This window comes from Phocoena sinus, chromosome 20 (genome assembly GCF_008692025.1).
Source record: "Phocoena sinus isolate mPhoSin1 chromosome 20, mPhoSin1.pri, whole genome shotgun sequence".
Classification (NCBI taxonomy): domain Eukaryota; kingdom Metazoa; phylum Chordata; class Mammalia; order Artiodactyla; family Phocoenidae; genus Phocoena; species Phocoena sinus.
Window position 1 is genome coordinate 13108429 of NC_045782.1, and position 15711 is coordinate 13124139.

At 46.2% G+C, this 15711-nt stretch overlaps 1 protein-coding gene across 1 annotated transcript in view; it reads left to right on the forward strand.

The window, feature by feature from the left end:
* Positions 1-7109: 7109 nt before the first annotated feature.
* The window catches only part of PRPF8 (pre-mRNA processing factor 8), a 37900-nt gene continuing 29298 nt past the window's right edge, over positions 7110-15711 (forward strand). The window contains exons 1-15 of the mRNA XM_032615936.1: positions 7110-7208; positions 7402-7512; positions 8022-8190; positions 10784-10948; positions 11035-11253; positions 11399-11611; positions 12121-12246; positions 12342-12447; positions 13413-13603; positions 13733-13852; positions 13939-14128; positions 14262-14381; positions 14492-14626; positions 14974-15103; positions 15479-15675. Of these exons, the coding sequence (XP_032471827.1) occupies positions 7413-7512; positions 8022-8190; positions 10784-10948; positions 11035-11253; positions 11399-11611; positions 12121-12246; positions 12342-12447; positions 13413-13603; positions 13733-13852; positions 13939-14128; positions 14262-14381; positions 14492-14626; positions 14974-15103; positions 15479-15675 (2181 nt within the window). The 5' untranslated portion in view covers positions 7110-7208; positions 7402-7412. The remainder of the gene's footprint in view (positions 7209-7401; positions 7513-8021; positions 8191-10783; positions 10949-11034; positions 11254-11398; positions 11612-12120; positions 12247-12341; positions 12448-13412; positions 13604-13732; positions 13853-13938; positions 14129-14261; positions 14382-14491; positions 14627-14973; positions 15104-15478; positions 15676-15711) is intronic.

Sequence of the window (15711 nt, forward strand, 5' to 3'; positions counted from 1 at the left end):
GAGCCCGTGCTTCACAGCAAGAGAAGCCACCACAATGAGAAGCCCGCGCACCACAACGAAGAGTAGCCCCTGCTCGCCACAACTAGAGAAAGCCGGCGCACAGCAACGAAGACCCAACACAGCCAAAAATAAATGAATAAATAAATAAATTTATAAATAAATAAATAAAGTTTTTTCCTGAAGATGGAAATTCCTTCTTAAAAATAAAATAAAAATAAAAAAGAAATCATCAGTGAAATCATGAAAGAAAAATTTCAAAACCAAAGCACACAAGTTGCCATATTGATGGATCCATGGAATTCCCAGAATAGTGAAAGAAAGTAGATTCACATCAAGCAACAACAGAATTAAATTTCAGAACATTGAGATTAATGCTTCAGAGGGGAGGGAAAAGTTATGTATAAACACCAGGAATCAAAATGACATCGAACTTCTAAACCTCACACCAGAAGCTAAAAGGCAATGGAGCAATTTCACCAAAAATTGGAAAGAAAATTATTTAAAACTAGAGTTTGGTACCCAGACAAACCATCAATCAAGTATGAGGGCAGAATAAAGGTATTTTCAGACATGTAAAGTCCAAAAAACTTTATCTTCCATGTACCCTTCTCAGAAAACTGCTAGAAAATACACTCCATCAAAATGAGGGAGACAGGGCTTCCCTGGTGGCGCAGCGGTTGAGAGTCTGCCTGCCGATGCAGCAGACACAGGTTCTTGCCCCGTTCCGGGAAGATCCCACATGCCACGGAGCGGCTGGGCCCGTGAGCCATGGCCGCTGAGCCTGCGTGCCCGGAGCCTGTGCTCCGCAACAGGAGAAGCCACAACAGTGAGAGGCCCGCGTACCGCAAAAAAAAAAAAAAAAAAAAAATGAGGGAGACAATCAAGAAAAAGGAAGAGGGAACCCTCTTGTACTCTTGGTGGGAAGTAAATTGATACAGTCACTATAGAGAACAGTATGGAGGTTCCTTAAAAAACTAAAAATAGAACTACCATATGAGCCAGTAATCCCACTACTGGGCATATACCCTGAGAAAACCATAATTCAAAAAGAGATATGTACCACAATGTTCAATGCAGCACTATTTACAATAGCCAGGACATGGAAGCAACCTAAGTGTCCATCGACAGATGAATGGATAATGAAGACGTGGCACATATGTACAATGGAATATTACTCAGCCATAAAAAGAAACGAAAATGAGTTATTTGTAGTGAGGTGAATGGACTTAGAGTCTGTCATACAGAATGAAGTAAGTCAGAAAGAGGAAAACAAATACCATATGCTAAAACATATATATGGAATCTAAGAAAAAAATGGTTCTGAAGAACCTAGGGGTAGGACAGGAATAAAGACGCAGACGTAGAGAATGGACTTGAGGACACAGGGGGGCAGGGAAGGGTAAAATGGGATGAAGTGAGAGAGTAGCATTGATATATATACGCTACCAAATGTAAAATAGATATGTAGTGGGAAGCAGCTGCATAGCACAGGGAGATCAGCTTGATGTTTTATGACAACCTAGAGGGGTGTGATAGGGAGGGTTAGAGGGAGGTGCAAGAGGGAGGGGATATGGGGATATATGTATACATATAGCTGAATCACTTTGTTGTACAGCAGAAACTAACGCAACATTGTAAAGCAATTATAGTCCAATAAAGATGTAAAAAAAAGAAAAAGGAAGACCCAGATATAGAAAACAGGAGATCCAACACAGAAGAGAAGAACTTCACAGTTCGATTGGTGAAGGGGGATCCTAGGAAGAGAGCTGTACAACCGGCAGAGAGGGAAACTGATATATACTACAGCAGGTCACAAAGCTCTGGGAAAGACTTTTTTTTGAGGGGGAAGGTGAAATTGATAGACTACTTTATATGTCTGAACATTTTAAAAGAGATTTAAAAACTAATGAAGAGCCGGAGGAGAAGTTGGCAGAGTCCGTAGAAAACCAAGCGAATGCAGCTATTAACTATGGGCAAAACAAACAGTTGCATAGGAAAATAAATGTAATCATAGCTTACTACTTGAATAAGCTGCAGATCTGTGGGTACCATCTGTGTAGACAGGCATAATAAAAGTTTTTTGCATGATTGTTTTTTCTTTTTTTACATTTTAACTTCATGTAAATTACTGAGGACAGATAGAAGGCAGTGGGGGTGAGTGCACTCGACAGAGGGGTGGGAGAGATAATAATTTAAGGGGGGTGGGGACTTCCCTGGTGGGTCCAGTGGTTAAGACTCTGCGCTCCCAGTGCAGGGGGTCCGGGTTCAAACCCTGGTCAGGGAACTAAGATTCTGCAGGCCACAACTAAGACTCGGAGCAGCCAAATTAATTAATTAATTAAAAAAAAAAAAAAAAAACCTTAGGGGGAAGGGTGAGTGGAGGTGCAGGTTTCCTCCCTGTAGCCTGGATCCTTAGCAAGGGGTAGGGCTGTATCTGAAGAGCTGGGAAATAAATGATCATCTCAGAGGCTGGGCACGCACTCCAATACTGTGTCCTTCACAGAAAGCTGGGGAGGGTACACTAGGTCATGGCTTTTAGAGCCAGACTACTTGGATTTAAATCCCAGATTTTCCACTTATTAGCTATGTGGTCTTAGGCAAGTTACTTGACTTCTCTGTGCCCCAGTACCCTCACCTGTATAATGGAATGATAATAATAGGATTATCATGAGAAGTAAATGAATTAATGTTAATGTGCTTAGAAAAGTGCCTGGGGGGCTTCCCTGGTGGCGCAGTGTTTAAGAATCTGCCTGCCAATGCAGGGGACACGGGTTCGAGCCCTGGTCTGAGAAGATCCCACATGCTGTGGAGCAACTAAGCCCGTGCACCACAACTACTGAGCCCGCGTGCCACAACTACTGAAGCCCACGTGCCTAGAGCCTGTGCTCCACAACAAGAGAAGCCACCGTAATGAGAAGCCCGCACCACAAGGAAGAGTAGCCCCTGCACGCCGCAACTAGAGAAAGCCGCACGCAGCAACGAAGACCCAATGCAGCCAAAAATAAATAAATTAATTTAAAAATATTTTTTTAAAAAAATTTTTAAAAAGGCATGCCAGGGTTTCCCTGGTGGCGCAGTGGTTGAGAGTCCGCCTGCCGATGCAGGGGACACAGGTTCGTGCCCTGGTCCGGGAGGATCCCACATGCTGCAGAGCGGCTGGGCCCGTGAGCCATGGCCGCTGAGCCTGCGTGTCTGGAGCCTGTGCTCCACAACGGGAGAGGCCACAACAGTGAGAGGCCCACGTACCGCAAAAAAAAAAAAAAAAAAAAAGGCATGCCAGTGGTGTGATTCAGGGAGTCAGACTTGGGCTATCTCCATCCAAAGGAACTTGGGCAGGGGCTGCTGACAAAGGTACTGGGGAGAGACATTACTGAGTTCAACCCTTAGGTAGTCACTGCTGGGGACAGAGAGCAGAGGAAAACATTTCCTATCAAGGTTGCCTAGGAAGGTGGGTAGCAGGGTAGTGGGTGAGAGGCACTTGGGTCCCACTGATTGGCTGAACCCCACTGACCTTCAGCAATCAGAATCCTTTCACAAGGTCATCAGGTGTGAACATAGGGGTGGGGGTTAGATTTCTTGTAGACAAGCATCAGCTTGTCTACTGAAGCCTGCACACCTAGAGTCCGTGCTCTGCGACAATAGAAGCCATCACAGTGAGAAGCATGTGTACCACAATGAAGAGTATCCCCCACTCGCCACAACTAGAGAAAGCCCACGCTCAGCAATGAAGACCCAACACAGCGCCCCCCCCCCCCAAAAAAAAAGAATCCGCCTGCCAGTGCAGGGGACACATGTGCAATCCCTGGTCCGGGAAGATCCCTCATGCTGCGGAGCAACTAAGCCCATGCACCACAACTACTGAGCCGGTGTGCCACAACTACCGAAGCCCACATGCCTAGAGCCTGAGTTCCACAACAAGAGAAGCTACCACAATGAGAAGCCCACGTACCGCAAGGAAGTGTAGCCCCTGCTTGCGGCAACTAGAGAAAGCCCACGTGAGGCAACGAAGACCCAAGGCAGCCAAAAATAAATATATTAATTAATTAATTAATTAAAAAAACACAACACTGTAAATCAACTATAATTCAGTAAAAAAATAAACATAAAAAGCATTTTAAAAATAGTGCCTAATACAGAGTAAATGCTATATAAGGGCTAGCTATATAAGGGCTAGCATACACAATTATGTAAATATTGAGTATTAGTCTCACCAAAAGAGTAATGTAATCATATTGAGAGGGTGGGGTAGTGGAAGGGTGTACATGTGTATGAGAGGCCAAGGGGAGAGTTGGACTTCCACCTTTTTTTTCTTTTTTTGGTCTTGCCATGCTGCTTGCGGGATCTTAGTTCCCCAACCAAGGATCGAACCTGCTTCCCCTTCATTAGAAGGCGGTTTCTTAACCACCCGACCACCAGGGAAGTCCCTACTCAAACTTTCTGAGTCTGGGTTTCTCATAAGTAAAATGAGGATAATAATACCTATTTTGTAAGGTTGTTTTGAGGGTTAAATTAGCTGATTTATTTATTAACTTTTTATTTTGAAATACCTTTTAGGCTCACATGGAAGTTGCAAAAATAGCACAGAGTGTATAAAGATAAACATATAGATCGATGGGATATAATTGAGAGTCCAGAAACAAACAAATGGTCAGTTGATTTTTTTTTTTTTTTTTTTTTTGCGGTATGCGGGCCTCTCACTGTTGTGGCCTCTCCCGTTGCGGAGCACAGGCTCCGGACACGCAGGCTCAGCGGCCGTGGCTCACAGGCCCAGCCGCTCCGCGGCATGCGGGACCTTCCTGGACCGGGGCACAAACCCGTGTCCCCTGCATCGCAGGCGGACTCTCAACCACTGTGCCACCAGGGAAGCCCTGGTCAGCTGATTTTTGACAGAGAGGAAAGAGTGCCTTTTTAACAAATGGTGCTGGGACAACTGAATATCCACATGCAAAAGAATGAATTTGGACCCCTATCTCACACCACACACAAAAATGAACTCAAAGGGAATCATAGACCTACAGGTAAGAGCTAAAACTATAAAACTCTTAGAAGAAAACATAGGATTACATCTTTGTGACTTGGGTTAGGCAATGATTTCGAAGATTTGACACTGAAATCACAAGCAATAGAAGAGAAGATTTGATGAGTTAGACTTTATGCAAATTAAAAACTTTTTTGCTTTGAAGAATACCATCCAGAAAGTGAAAAGATAATTCAAAAAACAGGAGAAAAATTTTGCATATCATATATATGACAGGGAACTTGTATCTAAAATATGTAAATACAACTCAATATTTAAATGGGCAAAGGATCTGAAAAGACATTTCTACAAAGAAAATACAATATGTGTTACAACAGGGATGAACCTCAAAAACATGCTAAGTAAAAGAAGCCAGTCACAAAGTGACAAGAGTCACTATTCTATGATACCCTTTATATGAAATACCCAGATCAAGCAAATCTGTAGAGACACAAAGTAGATTAGTAGTTGCCTAGAGCTGAGGAGTAGGAGGTGGGAGGAAGTGGGGAGTGAGTGCTAAGGAGTACAAGGTTTCTTTCGGGAATGATGAGAATGTTCTGGAACTAGGTAGAGATAATTGCACAATTCTGTAAATATACTAAAAAACATTGGATTGTATACTTTAAACAGGTGAACTTTATGGAATGCAAATTATTTCTCAATAATGCTGTTTAGAAAATAGTACAGAGAGTTCCTGTGTACTCTTCACACACTTGAGGACTTCTTACATAACGATAGTAGGACAATCAAAACTAGGAAATTGACATTAGTACAATACTATTAATGAAAACAGACATTAGAATTTTACCAGGTTCTAGAATAATGCCTGGCACATAGCGGACCTTATACAAGTGGTAAGGACTTCACTACAGTGACGATGATGAACATCATAAAGATGATGCTGCACTTTCTATTGCAGCCAGGTTGATTGGCTGCCTGTTTTCCTAATATGCCATGCTTGTTTCTCTTTGTAAACTCTAACCCTAGTAGTTACCACCACCTGGGATTCCTTTTTCCTTCCTCTTTCTCTACCTCCTCAAATCCTTCATATCCCCCACCTCCATCACATCTTTAATAATGCTCCTCTCTCTTCTTTGAACTATATGAACCTCCACACCAGTCGGTATTTGCCTGGACTCTCCTTTGCATACTTCTCATTTTCTCTTTTGAGTCCCAAATTCCCAACTAGATGAACAACCTGTATGGGTTACAAGTCCTCTGCATCCTCCATAATAAACTTGGTGTGAGTTCAAACAAACTTATCTGTTAAGTCAAAGTTGTTATCAGAAAATAGAGCAAGAGGCATGAAAATTAAAACAAGGAAGGCAGGAGATAAAGGGCAATTCAAGCAGCAAGACATAGACAGAGCCTGAGGGAGTCAAGAAGCATTTATAGGGTATTCATTATACACTTCATAGGGTAGTCGTTGCCAGAGAGAGAAAATAGGAATGGAGATGGAGGGGGGGAAAACACTCGGCAATGTTGTTCCCCAAGGCCTCTTTTACTTCGGTAGGTTCATTGACTAACTCCTCCTTGACATGATAGGCAGGGTTATATACCCTGGCCCCGAATTCCCATCACGGGACATTGTGAGAGCCTGGGTTCTCGTCTCCCACTCAGTTTCCTGGGGAGTTCCTTGAGGTTGGCTTCCCCCTCCCAGCCCCCCGCCCCCCCCCACCCCCTTCCCCTCTTCACCCCCCCACCCAACGCTTGATACAATAGTAGGCATTCAGTAAATGATTGTTGAATGAATGAATGAATGCATGAACAAAACACTGATTGACTCGGAGTTAATACTGCACCTCAAGTTTACATATACGAGACTAGACACAGAATAAGGTGCAAACTTCGACAAATTTAGTAAAACTCTGGAAGCCTGGGCTTCTATCGGACGTACGCGAGCCGCTGCTGAGGCCCCAGGAACAGCTCCAGAAACGCGGAAGGCGGGGCTTCCGCCTATTCCGACCACACCCCCTCGCGTCCAAATATTTCCGCCCGTGGATCCGCCCCCTCCGGCACGAATTGCAATTCTAACTGGTGAGCTCTCTAATCCGTCTGAACACACCAGCGCCTATTGGGTCAACTGCTGAAACCGGGTTGCGCACTTCCTGGCTTTGGCAACGCGGAGGGGACGTCGGCTTGCCGCCATTGCCCTGCAGGGAAGCGGCTGTCTGTGTGAGGGGCTGTAGGGGTACGTGGCGGGCTCTAAGGGCCGGGCTGCGGGAGGCGCGGTTGGGGTCGGGCTGAACGGCCGGAGGGATCGGGCCGGGCTGGACGCACTCTGAGCGAGGCGGGACTGCAGGCCGTGGGTTTCGACGTGTTCCTGCTGCCCCTCTTGCGGGCCCGGGCCCCGTCGTTAATTTTTTTCTTCCGCTGCTCCCCAGATTCTCCGGGTATGGCCGGAGTATTTCCTTACCGAGGGCCGGGTAACCCGGTGCCTGGCCCTCTAGCCCCGCTGCCAGACTACATGTCGGAGGAGAAGCTTCAGGAGAAAGGTGAAGAAAGCGTGCGGGAGCGGCGCCTGGGGGCGGGTGTGCGCGTGCGCGCAGCGGGTTTAGCCCCTTTCCCCGTTTTGGCAAGTGTCAAAACATTAGGTGTTAGTGCAATTATTGGCCCCCATTTATTTTTTACATCTAATCAAGTCTCTAAAACATCTACTTAAAAAAAGTAAAAGCGTCTATTATTTGCAGGCCCTGATCCAGACAATGAGGATACAATAGCGATACAGACAAAACCCCTTCCCTTGCAGGGTTTAAATTGCAATGAGGGAGATGGACAGTAAAAAAAACACTTTAATTATGTTATGACAGAAATGGTAGGCAATGATAAATGTGATGAAGAAAAAAAAATAAAACAGAGCGAGTAGACAAGAGAATTGTCAGGGAGTGCTTCTGCCCGGTGCCTGCCCTCTGTCATACGTCCTGACAGGAGATTACTCTAGGGCAAGAGACGGGGGTGGTTAGGGTAAGGGTGTGCCGTTCTTTAAACTGAGGTGTCCTTGTAGCCCGGAAATGGCAGCAGTTGCAGGCCAAGCGCTATGCGGAAAAGCGGAAGTTTGGATTTGTGGATGCTCAAAAGGAAGACATGCCTCCAGAACATGTCAGGAAGATCATTCGAGACCATGGAGACATGACCAACAGGAAGTTTCGCCATGACAAAAGGGTGTACTTGGGGTAAGGAACATGCTGGAAGTATTTCATTTGGGGTTTGGCGCCTTTTGCTTCTCCCTGTCTCTTACATTTCAGTCCTGGATAGCTGCTCTATCATTTGGGGACTTTAATGTTCTGTGACAGCTCATCTGAGTGGTTATCAAAGAAGGGAGAAAATAACTGGAATTTCGTCATAATTTCCAGATCTTCCAGTTTTGCTTTTTTTTTTTTGGTAAATTAATCTTTATTGGAGTGTAGTTGATTTACAACGTTGTGTTAGTTCCTCCTGTACAGCAAAGTGAATCAGTTATACGTATATAATATATCCACTGCTTTTTAGATTCTTTTCCCTGATAGGTCATCACAGAGTATTAAGTAGAGTTCCCTGTGCTGTATAGTAGGTTCTTTTTTTTTTTTTTTTTTTTAATATTTTTTAATTTATTTTGGTTGCGCCAGATCTTAGTTGCGGCACGCGGGATCTTTAGTTGCAGCATGTGGACTTCTTCTTAGTTGCGGCATGCCTGTGGGATCTATTTCCCTGACCAGGGATCAAACCTGAACCCCTGTGTTGGGAGCACGGTGTCTTACACACTGGACTAACAGGGGAGTCCCAACAGTAGGTTCTTATTAGTAATCTGTTTTATATATAGTAGTGTGTGTATGTCAATCCCAGTCTCCCAATTTATCCCTCCCCCACTTCCTCTTTGGTAAGCATAAGTTTGTTTTCTACATCTGTGACTCTGTTTCTGTTTTGTAAATAAGTTCATTTGTACCACTATTTTTTAAGATTCTACATATAAGTGATATCGTATGATATTTGTCTGACTTTCTTCACTCAGTATGACAATCTCTAGGTCCATCCATGTTGCTGCAAATGGCGTTATTTCATTCTTTTTTTATGGCTGAGTAATATTCCATTGTATAGATGTATCACATTTTCTTTATCCATTCATCTGCTGATGGACATTTAGGTTGTTTCCATGTCCTGGCTATTGTAAATAGTGCAACGGTGAGGATCAGGGTGCGTGTATCTTTTCCAATTATGTTTTTCTCTGGATATATGCCCAGGAGTGGGATTGCTGGATTATATGGTAGCTCTATTTTTAGTTTTTTAAGGAACCTCCATACTGTTTTCCATAGTGGTTGTACCAATTTACATTACCACCAACAGTGTAGGAGAGTTCTCAGTTGTGTTCTTTATTGCCCTGATTTTTTTTCCTGATCTGGGACTGGAGGTTTTTTGTTTTTTTAATTAATTTATTTATTTTTGGCTGTGTTGGGTCTTCGTTTCTGTGCGAGGGCTTTCTCTAGTTGTGGCAAGTGGGGGCCACTCTTCATTGCCGTGTGCGGGCCTCTCACTGTCGCGGCCTCTCTTGCTGCGGAGCATAGGCTCCAGACGCGCAGGCTCAGTAGTTGTGGCTCACGGGCCCAGTTGCTGCGCGGCATGTGGGATCTTCCCGGACCAGGGCTCGAACCTGTGTCTGCTGCATTGGCAGGCAGACTCTCAACCACTGCGCCACCAGGGAAACCCTGGAGCTTTTAATTTGTCCTGTTGATACTTTGATAAGATGTCTCTATCTTTGAGTGGGTTAAAGCCCAGAGCAGGACACCTGTACATTCCTGTTTCCTGTAATTCCTAAGTGACCAGAATCTTCAGGTTCGGGGGTAGTTAACTCCTGAGGTCTTTGTACTCTTGTTTTTCTGTGTCCCCAAGGTGGATGAGTACAGCTACAAATACCTTAGCAGATCCCTTTTCCATTTTTACACAAAAACGTTAGCCACTTGGGCTTCCCTGGTGGCGCAGTGGTTAAGAATCCGCCTGCCAGTTCAGGGGACAAGGGTTCGATCCGTCATCCGGGAAGATCCCACATGCCACAGAGCAGCTAAACCCATGCACCACAACTACTGAGCCTGCGCTCTAGAGCCCGCGAGCCACAACTACTGAAGCCTGCGTGCCTAGAACCTGTGCTCTGCAACAAGAGAAGCCACCGCAATGAGAAGCCCGCCCACCTCAACAAAGAGTAGCCCCTGCTTGCTGCAACTAGAGAAAGCCCCCGCGCGGCAGCGAAGACCCATCACAGCCAAGAATAAAATAATTAAATAAATTTATTTTAAAAAATTGTTAGCCACTTAATGAACTGGTCTAAGGCAGCTGTGGAAGTTTTATTTCAAAAATATTTTTGAGATCTGTGCTGTGTGCCAGGGATATAGCAGTGAACAGGAAGTAATGGTCGTTCTGGAGCTTATAGCCTAGTGACATAATAGACAATGGTTAAAGTAAAGTGTGGTAAATATTTTATTATTTTTTATGGAAAGCTACGGAGAGAATAGACTGTGAGGTAGCCTAAAAGCTGTCTGTTAAGGGAACAGCTGTTGATTTAGAGAGACTGACACCCAGTATTGTGGGACAGTGATGTTTAAGAAGCAAAGTGGCACAGCTGGAGGTGGGGAGGCAGAGTTCCTGGTCACGGAGGGCCTGTGTACTAACTTTGGGGGTTTGGACTGTAAGACCGGTTTTCTGTGGAATGTGATACTGTGCTACCTTGTGGCTTCTCTGCATGGTACAGGTAGCAGAACACCTTGTCACTTCGAATCCTCTGTCTTCCTGTTGTTGCAGTGCCCTAAAGTACATGCCCCATGCAGTCCTCAAACTCCTGGAGAACATGCCTATGCCTTGGGAGCAGATTCGGGATGTGCCTGTGCTGTACCACATCACTGGAGCCATTTCCTTTGTCAATGAGATTCCCTGGGTTATTGAACCTGTCTACATCTCCCAGTGGGGGTGAGAAGGGCTGGAACATGGTTTGTGGTGGTGGTGGTTGTGGAGGCAGTGGGTATAAACCGTTATGTGACATTGTCGACTTCCAGGTCAATGTGGATTATGATGCGTCGAGAAAAAAGAGACAGGAGGCATTTCAAGAGGATGCGTTTCCCCCCTTTTGATGATGAGGAGCCGCCTTTGGACTATGCTGACAACATCCTAGATGTTGAACCACTGGAGGCAATTCAGCTAGAGCTGGACCCTGAGGAAGATGCCCCGGTGTTGGACTGGTTCTATGACCACCAGCCATTGAGGGACAGCCGGAAGTGAGTGATGGTTGGAGTTACCACTCCTGTGAGGGTTTTGGAACTGAGTATTTTGGAACTTCAGAAGGGGTCCTGGGAGAGCAACGGGTAGTATGGCTTGGCTAGCTAGCGTACCTAGCTGACGTGGGCCTCTTTTTTTCCCTAGGTACGTGAATGGTTCCACTTACCAGCGCTGGCAGTTCACACTGCCTATGATGTCCACTCTCTACCGCCTGGCCAATCAGCTCCTGACAGACTTGGTAGATGACAATTACTTCTATCTGTTTGATCTGAAGGCCTTTTTTACCTCCAAGGCACTCAATATGGCCATTCCTGGAGGCCCCAAATTTGAGCCTCTTGTCAGAGACATCAACCTACAGTAAGTTGGAGAGAGTAGAGATTTTAGGCACCTTGGGTTAAATAAAATCTAATCTGTTTTTAAAATAAATTATTTATTCATTCGTTCGTTCATTCATTGATTGGCTGCGTTGGGTCTTTGTTGCTGCACCGGGTTTTCTCTAGTTGAGATGAGCGGGGGCTACTTTTTGTTGCAGTGCACTGGCTTCTCACTGCAGTGGCTTCTCTTGTTGCGGAGCACGGGCTCTAGGCTCACGGGCTTCAGTAGTTGCAGCCCGCAGGCTCAGTAGTTGCGGCTCGTGGGCTCTAGAGCGCGGGCCCAGTCGTTGTGGCGCACGGGCTTAGTTGCTCCACGGCACGTGGGATTTTCCCGGACCAGGGCTCGAACCCGTGCCCCCTGCATTGGCAGGCGGATTCTTAACCACTGCAGCACCAGGGAAGCCCCATAAAATCTCATCTTGATCCTTGAGATCCCATTGTAGTTTCCAAACTGCCCTAACTAGTCTGCTCATCTTTGATTTTGCACCCTAGGGATGAAGACTGGAATGAATTCAATGATATTAACAAGATCATTATCCGGCAGCCCATCCGCACTGAGTACAAGATTGCTTTTCCTTACTTGTACAACAACCTTCCGCACCATGTCCACCTCACCTGGTGAGAGAGCTAGAACCCAGCTGGGGGAAAGGAGAGGTGGGCGTTTAGGTTGGGCCAGGGCAGGAGAACCTTGGCTGACTCTTCTTTCATTTTAGGTACCACACTCCTAATGTTGTGTTCATCAAAACTGAGGATCCTGATTTGCCAGCTTTCTACTTTGATCCTTTGATCAACCCAATTTCCCATAGGCACTCTGTCAAGGTGAGAGGAAGGGACGTTTGACATCAGCTCTTCAAGAGAGACTCCCTGTCCGAGAAGCGTTACTAGATAAAAATTCAGCTAGAGGGAGACATGTTTTCCATCCTTAAGTGTTCCCCTCTAGCTGTAAGCTAACGTGAGAGTTTGGCACTTGGCTCAGACCAAGTTATTGGTATAATCTTGTTTCTATGATTATCCATTTGGGTTTTATCATTTCTCCTCTGGGACTCTATGTGGTCTTATTCTGGTCTGTTTCCAACGTGTTTTTTTTTTTTTTTTTTTTTTAATCCTTTATTGAGCTGTAATTCACTACCACACAATTCACCCGTTTAAAGTGGATAATTCGGTGGTTTTTCGTTTATTCACAGACTTGTGCAACCATCACCACGGTTAATTTTAGAACATTTTCATTTCCTCAGAGAGAAACCCTGCACCCATTAGTAGTCACTCTATTTCCCTTGAATCTTCCTTGCCTAGGTAACTGCTAATCTGCTTTCTGTCACTGTAGATTTGCCTATTTTGGACACTTCATATAAATGGAATCATACAGTACGTGGTCTTTTGTGGCTGGGTCTTAACACTTAGCGTAATGTCTTTGATGTTGATCCACGTTCCATTACGTTCTTAACATGAACAGATCTCCTTCCCCAAGCCCAGTTTTTGGAGCTTGGACAGAAGGTGATGGCAGTGTTCACCTCTTCCTGGTATTGGGGGATCCCCTAGGAGACCTTCTGCTGGTGAGCCAGTTGGGGTGTGAGGAGTGCTGCTTGCTTTCCTGGTTGGCCCTGCCTTGTTCTCTGCTCCCTTGGTCCCCTTTGCCCTGGCCCTTCAGGGATTCTCTTGTCAGGCAGCTCAGTTTCCATGGCAGATGTAGCCACTGTACTTGGCCCCAGAGAGTTTCCCTCTGATCCCAAGTGTCTGCCCAGATCAGCGGGAGCTAAATAAACCCTCGGGGGTTCTTCTTTCAGAGTCAGGAACCATTGCCAGATGACGACGAGGAGTTTGAGCTTCCAGAGTTTGTGGAGCCCTTCTTGAAAGACACACCCCTCTATACAGACAATACAGCCAATGGCATTGCCCTGCTTTGGGCCCCACGGCCCTTCAACCTACGCTCTGGTCGCACCCGCCGGGCCTTAGACATTCCCCTTGTCAAGAACTGGTAAGACTTCTACCTGGGGGGATAGTAGTGGATGTACAGGAGGAAAGACTCCAGCTAGGTGGGCGTACATCCTTTAGCAGAGCGCTGGAAGGAGAGATGGGCCAGGCTCTGGTGGGCTTGTTTTTTCAGGTATCGGGAGCATTGTCCTGCTGGGCAGCCTGTGAAAGTGAGGGTCTCCTACCAGAAGCTGCTTAAGTACTATGTGCTGAATGCCCTGAAGCACCGGCCCCCTAAAGCGCAGAAGAAGAGGTGAGGTGCCCTAGGGCCCCTGCTCAGACTTTTTCCATTCCAGAGATGATCAGGAGTCTAGCTCTCATTCCTTATTCCCACCCCAGGTATCTGTTCCGTTCCTTCAAAGCCACCAAATTCTTTCAGTCTACAAAGCTGGACTGGGTGGAGGTGGGGCTACAGGTTTGCCGCCAGGGCTACAACATGCTCAACCTTCTCATTCACCGTAAAAATCTCAACTATCTGCACCTGGACTACAACTTCAACCTCAAGCCTGTCAAGACGCTCACCACCAAGGTACCTGCGTTGGACCTTAGGGGTCTCCTGGGCTGAGGGATAGACTGGCTTTGCTCTGGGCTCTAAGGAGGGCATACATCCAGTCCAGACTATTGCTGGCAAATGTTGTTTCTGTCCTTGGCCTCATTTCCAGGAACGAAAGAAATCTCGTTTTGGGAATGCTTTCCATCTGTGTCGAGAGGTTCTGCGCTTAACTAAGCTGGTGGTGGACAGTCATGTGCAGTATCGGTTGGGCAATGTGGATGCCTTCCAGGTGAGGCTAGGAATGCTCAGTCCTGGCTCCAGGTGGAGAAGCTGGGTGAAGCCTGGGCTGATCGTGGATCTGGCTCTAGCTTAAAGCCTGATGGGGCAATTGTGTTGCAGCTGGCAGATGGGTTGCAGTATATCTTTGCCCACGTGGGGCAGCTGACGGGCATGTACCGGTACAAATATAAGCTGATGCGGCAGATTCGCATGTGCAAGGACCTGAAGCATCTCATCTATTACCGCTTCAACACGGTAGGACCCTGCCCTCGTATATTCATGTTCTCAGATCCGTATTAATTTTTACATTGAGTCAGGACTCTTTCCAGGCACCTGTTTGGAGAGAGGCTCTGACTGTTTCATTACTGCCCTCGTCTCATGAATCTCAACACTTCCCCTCAAAGCGCACTTTTGGGTCTAAATAGAGAATCTCAGTGACTGGTTTTTTCATTTACTCCATTTTAGATATGGAGGTCTCAGAGTTTTCCCATTTTTTCCCTTAACTGCCATACGTGTGCTCTTTGCCTCACCTCTGCCCAATTTTCTGTTGTTGTCTGAATGCATTGTTAACTTGTATTCCTGATTTCTGCTTGGACTCCTAGGGCCCTGTAGGGAAGGGCCCTGGCTGTGGTTTCTGGGCTGCTGGCTGGCGAGTCTGGCTGTTTTTCATGCGTGGCATCACCCCTTTGCTGGAGCGATGGCTGGGTAACCTCCTGGCCCGGCAGTTTGAAGGTAAGTGGTTTTCTCCGTGTCCAGCTTCTCCCATTATCACTTCAAGGGTAGATCACGTGTGTTCCTGTACTGTCCCTTGTCCTTGTTCGAGATTGAGAATCCCTTCCTGTTGGATTGCCTCTAAGACCCAGTCTCCAATGAGTCTGACCTCATATTCTGGGTCTTGGGCTTCGCTTTGGGGCCTTGAGGCTATCGAGCATTTACAGGATGGAAATTCCTCAGAAGCGTAGTTCTGAATATCTGACGTATCTTATTGCATGTGCTGGGCTTTGTTTATACTTACTGATTTCATTATAACCATGGTAAGCGACGGCATGCAGGTAGAGACGCTTATTAGGAGCAACAAATCTTGCTTTTACTCACTTTCACTTCTAGGCCGACACTCAAAGGGGGTGGCAAAGACCGTAACAAAGCAGCGAGTGGAGTCACATTTTGACCTTGAGCTTCGGGCAGCTGTGATGCATGACATTCTGGACATGATGCCTGAGGGGATCAAACAGAACAAGGCCCGGACAATCCTGCAACACCTCAGTGAAGCCTGGCGCTGCTGGAAGGCCAATATTCCCTGGAAGGTGGGCATCTCCCCAGCTCCGAGGAGGCATAGACAT